Here is a 12,530-nt window from a genome sequence, read left to right on the forward strand (position 1 = left end):
TGTGAAATAACAGTTGTGACGTCTGCCAGGGTCAAATCAGAGGTGTCTGTTTCCTGTCAACAAAAACTGCAATATAACAAACACCACAACAATAAAACTGTGATATTCATCGATTTATGGGCTGTTTGACAGAAAATACTATTTTTAGTATTTGTTGCATTTGTTGCTTGTGTAAAGTGTGCTGCTACTGGAATTTGAATTTTCTATCAGCTCCAGTTTTAGTCGTTTATTCTTCACACATGTTGAAGACTTTGACAGCTTTGCATTTGAAATCTGAGGTCATTTTGGATTTCAGTGTTGATAAATAAAAAAAATTACATTTTACATGATAAAGAAAAGAGACACTAGCTGCAGCTTTATTGAATTCAAAAGAAAAGACCCAAGTTTTTATTTTAATTTTCTGTCTCCACATTAGAGGACAAAAGGTCATGAGGATGAGGGGTTCATCATGTAATGAACACAAATGTGCCTGGTACATTTACACTGTATGTTTATATAGACAATGCAGCCATTTGAACTGAGAGAAAGAGGAGGCAGTAGGTAGGTAGAGGGAGGGTAAGGAAGAGAGAGACAGAGAGAAAGAGAATGGGGGAGAGAACAGGAGAGAGAGGGGGAAGGGCAAGGCAGTTCCAGTGTCAGTTTCTCACTCTCAGTGTCCGGTGTCACTTCTCTGGAGGACAAGACACGAGAGGAACGAGGGAAGGACACAAAGACCCGTCCAGGTAAGACCACATTAGAGTGACTGCTGTGTCTATCAGGGTTCTGTTCACAGAAACCAGAAATGTCTTCAGGGATCATATGAAAACATTAGACTGCACATCTTTGATAATCTGATGTGCTGTTAATAATCGTGCACCAAAGACTCATATAGACTGAGGTTAGATGATCGATCGCAGATTTAATATGTCCAAATCTATTAGGCCTATTTTTTATGCAGCAAATAATGAACAAAACTGTGTTCACATTACATTTACTGATTTTCTTGTCAGTATTGATCAGGCACACTTTTAAAGAATGATCTTATAAAATTAATAGGGTGAATAAACAGTAAACTGGAGATGATGACAACAATCTGTGCAGATTAGAAACAGGTAACAGGAATCAACTAAAACCGAGTGTGAACATACCACCAGTCAGACTTTATTGTTTAAAAGAGCCAACTAATCACATTATTTTATCCATAAAAATTTTATGCAATGCTGACGTCGATGCAGTTCATCTACAGAGGAGCTACATGAGCAACCACGGCCCCTCTGGGAGTTGCAGAACCCTGAACTGTGTATCAAAGCAGTGGTGAAATCTTTCTGTGCAACCCAGAGTGAATGTCTACAGTTATATTTTTTTAGATTGTGTAGTCGCACAACAGGTCATTAATTCATTCCTCCGGCCCCGGTGAGGCCCCTGTGGCTCCGTGATCGGAAAGCAGAGGCAGCCAATTAAAACATTTATGAGTGCCCACGTCTTCGGCTAACACTCCTCTCAGCTTCCCGACTATCCGTTCCAGTTACCTGGTGACGTGGCTGACCAAAGTCATCTGACCTTGTCAGTAAGGCTGTGATTGGCTGTTATGCCCATCAATCAAAAACAGCACACCCCTTTAATTAAAAACAATCTCAAATTCAGTTATTAAAAACAAAACAAACAAAAAAACCAACTATAAATGAAAAATAAATATTCTGAAATTTCAAACTTGGCGCCAGAATGCTTGTGGGCGGGGCCTTCCAGCTAAGACCCGCCTCTAAAGACCGCCCACCGGCAGTGAACCACAGCCGCACAAGAGTGGCAAAGCCTGCGCATGCGTAGATGAGCCCTCGACGGCCAAGGAGGGGAGAGAACTGCGCATGCCCAAATTATAATGACAGACTATGAGACTGAGCAGCTTTAGAAAACGTTCAACACTTTAATCTACAGTTTTAGTGCAGATTATTAAGTTTAGTCGCTGTCCTATATGTAAAATATATATGCAGGTCATTTGGCTGTGATTCTTCTTCGTGCAGTTTTAACCAGATATTTGGGCTCAGTGTTTTCTGCATGTGAGCTGAATCTCTTCAGCAGCCTCTGAAGGCCACAACCAACATTACACAACAAAATAACAGCATGAGGACAAACGCACACAGACTGAAAGTGTAACATCTCTTCAGGAAGAAAACCATGCAAACCTCTTCATTGTATATATTAAAGGTTCATGTAACACACACCTTCAGGACCTTCAGTCTGGTCCTGGTGCCAGGTGGACTGGACCGGGTGTCGCTCTGAGGCTGCACGGGTTCAGAGAGCGTCAGGACCCCAGAGTGACCTCATCCTGTACACCAAAGAAGAAGAAGCTGTTCTCCCACAGTCCCAAAAATAAAAGAGTGAGCCTCTCTGGAAAGACTTCACTGCTATTCTTGATGCATTCATCGCCCTGTAGTTTGTCTTTTGTATGAAAATACAGAATATCATCATTGATTATTATTAATCTGACTCTACATGAACCGTTTAGTTTTTTTTTTTCTTTTCACTCCAGGCTGTCACGTCAGGGCAGACGGAGGAGTCCACACTGTCCACCATGAGGACTGTGGCTGTGATTCTGTTAGCTGGTTTATTCACATTTTCTTCCAATCTATTGGATCTAAAGTTCTTGAATTTATACAGTAAAATCAGTTACTGTTGAATGAAGTTGACCCATCGCTGCGATGACTGGCAGACAACCAGTCAGAAATAAATGAGTGAAGACAGAAATGGTGTTTTGGGTGGACATGTTTCAGGTTTCACTCTCAGCGACCCTGCAGGACTCCCTGCAGTGAAGTCAATCTGGTTTCCTCCCAGAATCACAGTAACCTTTTCCTCAATTAAATGGTTTACCAGCAATAATAATCACCTCCACTTCCTGGTATTTCTTTTGTTCTAACAGGCCACGGCTAAATTGGGTTTGATGTTTTACTCGTTAAAGTGCTAATCAGGTTTAAATTTGGATGTCTGAAAGTTGAAGATAAAATATCTGTGTGATGATTTTTCTTAATAATTTTTATTTTTTCAAAATGCCTTCCTCCCAGTCGTTTATTTCCACCTGCTGTGGCATCATTGAGCCACAGGAGGGGAGCGTTCCCACATAACAGCTGGACTTTCATTTAGAATATGGAATTCTTTCATATGTACAGTTCACATCTTATATTGAACAGATAAACATTTTTTACGTATTCATATAAATGAATCTTTGTGCTTCCTTGTTTGTCGTGTCTCAGATCCAAATGAAGGAGCTGAAGGAGGATTATGAACAGTCACATAGGAAATCCTGTGTGCTACTTTGTCGCTCAGGCCGACAGTGAAATGTCAGTTCAGCTTTTGTTTAGAGAGAACAGAGGAACACACCTTCACACAGGAATGACAGCGCAGTGCCTATTTTCGGTGAGAAAATTGCTGTAATTTTTCAGCTCTTTCATGTGAAGAGAATCACAACAAGAAGTAAATTAAAAACACACCTGCTTCCTGCTTGTGCTGTGAATCAGCTGCTAAACCTGTTTTTATGTAAATGATGCAGTCAGATTGATTCACTTGTGTCCACATAGACTGTGTTTTTCAATATTTTGGTCTAATTTTAATTGTTAACCTTCCTAAACCACTTCATCTGTCTCCATGTGGGACGCTCCTATTGGCTCCAGTGGGTGATGTTTCTGGGTTCACTGTTCCGAAGAATGGGCAGAACTCCTGATCAGCTAAAGATTAAAAACAACCCAAACACATGAGAGGAACTTTTCTGTGGAGAAAAGTGTGAACTGATCAGACAGGATCAGCCGATTCTGGATATGAGGAGAGCTTTCTTTTATTTTAAATCCTCAGTTTGGAAGAAAAAACACAAACAGATGAAAAAAAGGAAAAAGGTTAAAGGTTAAAGTGAGATTATTAGTTCAAATACATCTGAGCAGTAAATAAGGAAACAAATAGTTTTTCTCGGACTGCTTCAGTTCAGACTTCCTGAAAGTTCATACAAAAGTGACACACCAGAAATAACCCAGACAAACCAGTTGGCTGCGCCTTCTGTGCCATCTGGCCCCGTTCTAGGAAATCACAGGCATCCTTCCAACCTGGTTTGTCCACATTTCTTCCAGTCACTTCAAGTGCCACAGAGGAAGGTCTGTGGAGGATGAGTCTGTTTGCATGTCTTTTCTTATCTCAGGCCTACAGGGATCAACACTTCATCATGAATGTGGTGCAAACCCAAAACCAGTTTTTTCGGAGGAGAAATTTCCTGAGATGAGCCATCTTCTCCAACACAAAACTCACAACTACACTGAAACACAAGTTCTCCCAACTCGTCCCATCCATGCATCTTCTACCTCTGTTTCCTGGTCAGGGGGGTTCTGGAGCCAATCCCAGCTCACCCTGGACAGGTGTCCAGTCCATCACAGAGCCAGAGCCACCAGTGAACGGAGGGAGGAAAGCGGAGCAGCCGGGGAAGCCAACGCAGACCCAGGGAGAACATGCAGACTCTGCACAGAAAGGATCCGGGCCGGAACCGAACCCACGACAGCGCTCCAATCATTTAAAAAAATAAAAAAGAAGAAGAAGAAACTTAAAGGATTTTTGTAAACACACACAGAAGAAGAAAGAATTATGAAGAATTGTGAATAGAACTGCGTATATACACACATACATACACAAAATATGCATATGCATAATATATACATACACAAGTTCCCATTTAGCTACAATTTTATTTTACAGAAAATAAAACACCTCGAGGCCAAGTTGAGATCTATGTCAACCTGTTTGTTATTCACCTTGTGTTTTCACTGAGCATCCATAGAATCGTTTAGTTTCCTCTTCCTTGAAGGAAATCAAAAAGCTGTGAGGTCACTAAAACTGGTTGTTCCACATGTTGGAGTGAAGCTATAAAAACTCTGTCCCTTTTGACTCAGAGCAGAACTCAGGTTAAAGTTAGAGAGGTGAACGTGGTGAGTAACTATTTTTATCTCTTATCCTTCGTGTTATTCGTCATTTCTTTACCATTTAACGATGTGTCAGATGTTATATTTGAAATGATCTTTAAGTCCTAAATATGTGAGAAAAAGAGGAGACAATAAAAAAATATAAAACATATATTCACAACAAATTGATTCTGAAAATGTTTTACTTTCTGTTAGAACTGTTTTTATTTTTAATGATTTACTTTAACTACTAATTTAATAACATTATTTGATAATTTAATGTCTTTTTAAGCCTCCAGGACTAACCCTAACCCTTTTTCCAAACAATAAACTCACATCTGATAAATATTTAAAAAGGTAAAAATTTAATTTTACAGGCTGTTAAAAAGTGTCACATAATTTAGTCGTACAAGTAAAAATGAATTTCATCTGGACATTAGTGGAGATGACAAATCCTGTCATCAAATGTAAAAAGACAGTGTGGGACTTCAAATTTTGAAACTAAAGCAAAGCAAATTAAAATACAGGATGCATGAAAAAAGACAAGAGAATGAAATGACGTTTGTTTTCAGGCGGTTCTGTTTGAATTCTTTAAGGAGCCCTTCAGTCCAGCAGCAGGGAAATAAAACTGAAACTCTTCGATGGACTGAGTCAAAGCAGTTAAAGCTGCAGGGAGACCCAGCCCACCGTCAGACAAACAGAATGCTGATTTCAATCTCCAGTTCACCTCATTTCGAATTTATTCTCGTGGAACTCAGAACCTGAGTCACCGTGAGGTCACCCTCAGCTTGTGTTTGTCCGTCAGCCATCTTTGTTTTTTAAAAGAGATTTAGAGGAGAAGGTGAATCCCACCTGCTTTGCACTCAGTCTGTCAGTCACACAGCAGCCCCGCCCCCTGACCCCGCCCCTTTCCCTCTAAATTAACACCATGTATTTCAGACTGAGACCAGAAACTCATCAGGGAGGAGGAGGGACATTTTCCTATAGACTTCAACACGGTGTGACCTTGTGATAAGATAAGATTGCAGGTTCAAGGCTTTGGACTCACAACATTTGATTTCTGACACAGACGCTGCAGACATGAAGACGGTTCTGCTGGTTCTGGTCCTGGCCGTTCTGGTTCCGGGCCTCGCTGAAGGCCGGATCATCTCCAGATGTGAGCTGAAAGAAAAACTGAGTGCGGCGATCACCCTGCCAAAGCGCTTCCAGCAGATCAGAGAGCAAATCCTGTCTATAGGTGAGGACATTTAGTGCTAACACACACGGTCACAGGACACAAGGACACAAAACAACATCAACAGCTGGTTAACTATTTCAACAGTCAAATAAGACAGGCGAAAGTTAAATGTTCATTTCTGCCAATGAAGAGAAATCATTCAAAATATGAATTTAATTATTTAATGCAAGGATGGAAAAGTTAATGTTGGCCTTTTGAACATTTGGATTTAATGATTATAAAGAGACAAAAAAACAATCACAACAGGAAACTACATGTACAAAATGACAGCAAAGTGAAAAACTATGACTGAAAACAGACGGCAAAGGACGACAAACAGACTAAACTACAAAAAATAAATAAATAAAATAAATAAAAATCTAAGCAGCTTCTGTCTGTCTTGTCAGTTACCTGTGAAATCGACAGGTTGTCTCACCTGAACACCAGCCTGGTCCGGGTGGAGGGCCAACGGCAGTACACGACAGTCAGGCCGACAACCGAGCAGACCACTAAAGTTATGACCACCAAAGCAAAGCACATCAGAAAGACGAATACCAAGGCAAAGACCGCCAAGGTGAAGACCGCCAAACCTGTAACCGCCCCACCTGTAACCGCCAAGGCGAAGACCGCCAAACCTGTAACCGCCCCACCTGTAACCGCCAAGGTGAAGACCGCCCCACCTGTAACCGCCCAACCTAGCCCAATTACAACACTTCCTCTGCCCTCGGATGTCACAACCCCTCCACCAACCCAGGAAAGGACCCTCAGCAGACAAAAACGGGAGGCAGGCGCCCTCAGCAACGATGACTCCAACTGGAACAAGGCGATCAAAACTCTGGACCGCCTGCTGAATTCGGAGGGAAAAGGCTTTGATGAGGAGGAGCTGATGGAGGACGACAACCACACGACCGGTGATGAGGAGGACGGAGAAGACGAGACAACAGATGAGGTGGAGGAGGTGACAGAGGACACCAACGAGATGGTTGAGGAGGAGGAGGAAAACAGTATGGACGAGCAGGATGAGGTGACATTGGAGGAGGAGGACGAGGAGGAGGTGGAGGACGAGGAGGAGGAGGAGGAAGGGAGTGATGTGGACCATCCAGAGGAAGACAGTATGGACGAGCAGGAGGAGGTGACATCGAGCCCAAAGGAGGTGGAGGAGGTGGAGGAGGTGGAGGAGGAGGAGGAGGAGGAGGAAGGCAGTGATGTGGACGATCCAGAGGAAGACAGTATGGACGAGCAGGAGGAGGTGACATCGAGCCCAAAGGAGGTGGAGGAGGAGGAGGAGGTGGAGGAAGGCAGTGATGTGGACGATCCAGAGGAAGACAGTATGGACGAGCAGGAGGAGGTGACATCGAGCCCAAAGGAGACAGTTGAGGAGGAGGACGAGGAGGAGCTGGAGGACGAGAAGGTGGAGGAGCTGGAGGAGATGGAGGAGGAGGAGGAGGAGGAGGAAGGCAGTGATGTGGACGATCCAGAGGAAGACAGTATGGACGAGCAGGAGGAGGTGACATCGAGCCCAAAGGAGACAGTCGAGGAGGAGGACGAGGAGGAGGAGGAGGAGGAGGAGATGGAGGAGCTGGAGGACGAGGAGGAGGAGCTGGAGGAGGAGGAGGTGGAGGAGATGGAGGAGGTGGAGGACGAGGAGGAGGAGCTGGAGGAGGAGGAAGCGATCCAGCAGTTCTGGTCTCTCGGCTTTTATGGGCTCTTCCAGCTGTCAGACAGCCACTTCTGTGCCTCCGGTTATCGCTGGTCCAGGAACAAGTGCGGCAGAAACTGCTCTGGTGAGTCTTTCACAGAAACGTCTGCGGTCACATTCACATCGTCTCTCCGGTTTTAATGAATGCCTGCTGTGTTTCCCCTGAAGCCTTCACTGATGACGACATCACGGATGACATCGATTGTTTGGTGAAGACTGAGTACTGGTGGTAAGTTCATAATTCATCATAACTCCTTTGATCCAGTCAGGAAGTTCCAACCAGATAACCTGATTGTCGTTTTCAGGATAGTGACCTTCTAATTTTGGAGACAAATATGCTGACAAATTAAAATGTTACAAATTTTACAGCAGCAGCTCCATTTTGGTAAAAAATGACGAAGGGAAGGCCTTTCTGTGGAGAAGTAAAGTGATTAAAGTGTTTTTTCAAAACAGGCTGTTGCTGAGAAACGCCTCTGACAAGTGTTATGCTGCCAAGGACTTCCTGAGTGAATGTCAATAAACAGCTGCCTCATCTTCATCTTCATCTTCATCTTCATCTCCATCTCTGCGTCATTTTGATCAAGTTCCTCAGCAAACAAACAAACTCAGAGTTAAACTCTCCGTCACTACGTACGCCATCTTTGACTCGGCTCCTCTGTGGGGACGCCTTCACGCTGCCCTGCCGGACACACGGAGGGCTGCTGAATAATAAATACACCTCGTGGTGACGAATGCACACAAAAAAAACTAAGTTAAGCTGATCCTCTGCTTCCTGCGATCTTTAATAAAGATGTTTTGCTTGTACGATGTGTGTTTTCATTCTCTGATCTGATTTCTACAATCAGTCACTCAACATGGCTGCACCGGTTTGTGAACTGAATCCTTTGAGGTTTACCAAACACTTTTCTCCAAATACTGTTTCTAAACTTTTGCTGCCACCTGAAATATGAGAAGAATAAATAAAAGGGTGAAAGAGAACAAACAAAGGTAACTCTAAACAGGCAGATCTACCTCGTTTTAAAAGGTGTCCACTTGGTGTTGGTCCAGAGACTCAGAGACTCAGACCACAGACAGATCTCTGGATCTGGATCTGCTGGAGTCTGGACTGGATGTAGAGTCACTCACCAGGTGAATGATATCCAGCACAGTCTGAGTCAGGAGGTCGGTGCTTTATAGTCCTGCTCAAACAACTCTCCACATATGTTACTGAGCCGGTCTGATCCAGTTTGAACCTGATCAGACCGCATCCTGAAGGGAAATTCACTCATTCACTCACTCAGGGAGATTCACTCATTCATTCATGTGCTTCACCTCCAACATGACAGCTGGTTAATAACTCCGCTCCACTTTAGGGGATCAGGATTGCTCCACAATAAGAAGGTCACAGGTTGGACTCAGACACACCAGACAAAAGCAGACAAGTGAATTTGTTCCACAGAGTTTGAACAAAGCTGATGTGTTCCTCTGCTCAGATTTCTGCTCTTGTTGGGGTTAACATGATATCCGTGCTCGGGATCAGAATCACGGCCTCCCATTCGACACGCTGTCACATTGCTGGTGCTGACACGCGATCCTCTGTAATCATCAGTGGGAAGATAAGCTGCTCTGCTGCTCATGGCCGCGTTCTTTTCAACAAGACCAAGGCGTCGCCCACACATCAGAAAAGGTGTTTTCAGGCAGACAGATCAATTTTCCTCAAACGACCTCTTTAGAACCCAGAATTGTAAACTCTTCCAGATCCGGCCATTATCTGCCCTGAACAAAAGACGTGGGCCGTCTCTGTGAGTTATGAGCCGTGAGCTCTCATATCACGGATGTTTCCAGAGTCAGACTACGGAGGACTGGCGACGATGAAGGAAGCCGTGCTGGTTCTGCTGGCCGTGCTGGGCTGCTCTCTGGCAGACGGGAGGCTGCTGGCCAAGTGTGAACTGAGGGACCGGCTGATGAAGGCCGTCAGTGACCTGACAGAGAAGGGGAGGCAGAGAGGTCTGGCTGGAGAGACTCTGGTGGCCAAGAGTAAGTCTGGCATTTTGAATGTCTTCATGAGTGGCTTTAATAAGTCAGAACTGCTGCTGGACCGAGCAGGAATCACTACGGACAGTAAAGCAGCAGCAGTCTGCTCACACTGTGGCAGTGTTAGAACGTATAAATGAGCCTGTTCCAGTCAGTATTTCTGTTTCAGAGTCACCAGTTTCTGCCAGCAAACACACAGTCAGTTTAGGAACAGCTGTTCACTCCAAGTCTCTGCTGTGGAGGTTCAGCAGCCTGATGGCCGAAGGAATGAGAGATTTAGAGTTTGTTTTCCTGAGAGGCAGAAAAATGAACTGGCAGTGCAGAATGTGGTCACAATCAGATTGCTGGTTGTGATAATTTGAAACGTTTTGTGTAAAAGTGAAATCTTTGCAGTGCCTTTTGGCCCCAGAGGGAAGTTTAGAGGTTCATAAAACCATCAGGAATCATCCTCTGGAGACAAAGATGAGGCGTGGCTCATAAGCCTGACGTTATTCTATCCGTCCCCTGTCCTGCTCTCAGTCGTCTGCTTCGTGGAACACGCATCAGGTTTTAACACCAGCGCAGTGAAGCAGCTTTTCCCGGGAATGGAAAACCATCCGAGCAGGAGGAAGAGGGACGCTTCCTACGGGGGCCTGTTCAGCCTGGCTGGGGAAGACGACCTCGTAGCCACGGTCGGCCCCCACACCCGAGGGCCAAGGCAGCCCCAGGAGCCAACAGGTGACCAGGAAGTGTGGACGTTATACGGCCTTTTCCAGCTCAGCAATCACCTGGTCTGCAGCGACGGCCAGAGTCCGTCACCCAACGTCTGCGGGATGAGCTGCAGCTGTGAGTTTGTCTCAGAGCGGCTCAGTTACAGCTGCTGAGTCTGAAACCAGCTTCCTTACGTTTCGTTTTTTCCTCCAGCCTTCATTGATGACGACATCCGAGACGACATCAGATGTGTGTTGAAGCTCTTAACCACGCTCGTGTAAGTTGATTTTAAGTTTTGTTACACAGTGGAACATTAAAGCCCCCCCAGCCAGCATTCCTCCTGTAAACTGGAGAACAGGTCGCCCTAAACGTCAGATAACATCCTCCTACCTTCATCCGGTCGATTCGTGTTGAGGCCCATGAGAAAACCAAAACGGAGCACCTTGAGGAAAGAAAAGGGCACAAATCTAATATCCACATTTAAGATGTGGATGAAATCATTGATAATCACCAAGTTTTCTGATAACATTTGGTTTCATGTAACATTTAACTGGAAAATTCAACATAACTGAGTTTTAACATTTGAAACATTATTCTGTATAGTTTCAGTTTTATGTAACTATAAAAATCACACACAGAAATCATACTTTTTTCGAAATGAGGTTGGGGATCTCTGGACCAGCTGATGCTGTTAGCATCCAACAACAGCTGTGTTTTTCTGCTTCAGTGTGGCTGACAGACTGTTAGCAGCGAACAACGAGCTGTTGGGACCAACTGACGTAACTACTGCGTCACTTACCACCATCTCGTTCCTTCTATTCCTCCTTTTGCTCTTTTTCTTCCGTCTGTTTTCTTTTATTGTGTCCTGAAGTAATACTTAATCCATTTTAAAAATCAATGATTTATTAAAAAAAAAAAAGACGATCACTGAGACATTAAGTTAAAGTCTGAAAATCATCTGTTTTCTCTGGAAAAGCTGGAACTGGCAGCAATAAACTGCATAACAAAAAATAGACCATTATTTTACTCTGCTGGACATCAGACACACACCTCCATATTCAGCCTTTTTTAACTTCATCGTGTCGATTCCCGTCTTTCAGACGCAGAAATCAATTATTTAATACAAATCAGTCATCATCTGTGAGAAAACTTCAACAGCTAACAACCAATTAGTTCAGTGAGATTTAAAAAAATATGAAAGATTTCCTTACATTGGTGAAAACAGTGGGACATTGTTTGGAAGCATTCATGACATTATCTATGTTGGCTCATTAACCTCTCAATGTGATGTTACACCTCACTTTGGGTTTATTTGGAGAAATGCTGAGCTGTGTAATTAAACCGATATCCTGAATGTCTCCACAGTGAAAACGGCTTCAGTTTGCCTCATTTGGAGCCGTTCAGGAGAATGTGAGTCATTTCTTCATCCAGACTTCAAGTCAACTGATGTTACAGACGACAATATCTGAACTCCTCCACTGTTTGTCTGCAGGATCAGGCTGATCTTCCATGAGGAGTGCAGAAATGTTGAAGCCTCTGAGTACTTTAATCAGTGCTCTCAGCCTGAATTCATCCAGTAACCATCAGCTGAGAAACCAACCTTCCCTCCAGTGATCGGATTAGACCTAATAAAGTGAAGCATGTTGCACTCATTGTTGTGTCGTTGTGTTGGTGTGTCATCTCAGAAGGTGACCTGACGAAGAAGAAACGTCCTCCATAGAGAAGATTCAAGTCTCATTCAGGCTCTAATTTCAAGTCTTCCATAGAATATTATCCTTTTTAAACGGTGCTCCATTTAGAGGAGCATAGAGCAGACAGGAGGGGAGGGGTTGGGGGCGGGGCTAGCGTTGTACAGGTGTTCTTCCTGACCCCAGACGCAGCCAATGGAGCCCCAACCTGAACGCTTTCACTACTTGTCTGGAAAATCTCAACATCTTCTTGATGGACAAGCACAGAATTTGGTACAGATCAAGTCCGCGTGAGTCTTTTAAAGGAGCTCTGAGGA

At 44.0% G+C, this 12,530-nt stretch overlaps 1 protein-coding gene across 1 annotated transcript; it reads left to right on the forward strand.

Moving 5' to 3' along the window:
• The first annotated feature begins 4,825 nt into the window (after nt 1-4,825).
• LOC115061695 (proline-, glutamic acid- and leucine-rich protein 1-like) lies at nt 4,826-8,626 on the forward strand. Its single transcript, XM_029530191.1, has 6 exons — nt 4,826-4,934; nt 5,977-6,144; nt 6,531-7,285; nt 7,562-7,907; nt 7,991-8,051; nt 8,276-8,626. The coding sequence occupies exons 2-6, from the start codon at nt 5,988-5,990 to the stop codon at nt 8,340-8,342; spliced, it is 1,386 nt and encodes a 461-aa protein (XP_029386051.1). The 5' UTR covers nt 4,826-4,934; nt 5,977-5,987; the 3' UTR covers nt 8,343-8,626.
• Nucleotides 8,627-12,530: the final 3,904 nt, after the last annotated feature.

Source organism: Echeneis naucrates, chromosome 1 (genome assembly GCF_900963305.1).
Source record: "Echeneis naucrates chromosome 1, fEcheNa1.1, whole genome shotgun sequence".
Taxonomy (NCBI): domain Eukaryota; kingdom Metazoa; phylum Chordata; class Actinopteri; order Carangiformes; family Echeneidae; genus Echeneis; species Echeneis naucrates.

Bases quoted from the DNA above. Each gene is read 5' to 3' on its own strand.
- LOC115061695 (XM_029530191.1), top strand. From the start codon at position 5,988: ATGAAGACGGTTCTGCTGGTTCTGGTCCTGGCCGTTCTGGTTCCGGGC. The intron at 7,286-7,561 runs GTGGAGGAGGTG...GAGATGGAGGAG, and splicing joins GCCCAAAGGAGGTGGAGGAG to GAGGAGGAGGAGGAGGAAGG. The intron at 8,052-8,275 runs GTAAGTTCATAA...TTTTCAAAACAG, and splicing joins GTGAAGACTGAGTACTGGTG to GCTGTTGCTGAGAAACGCCT.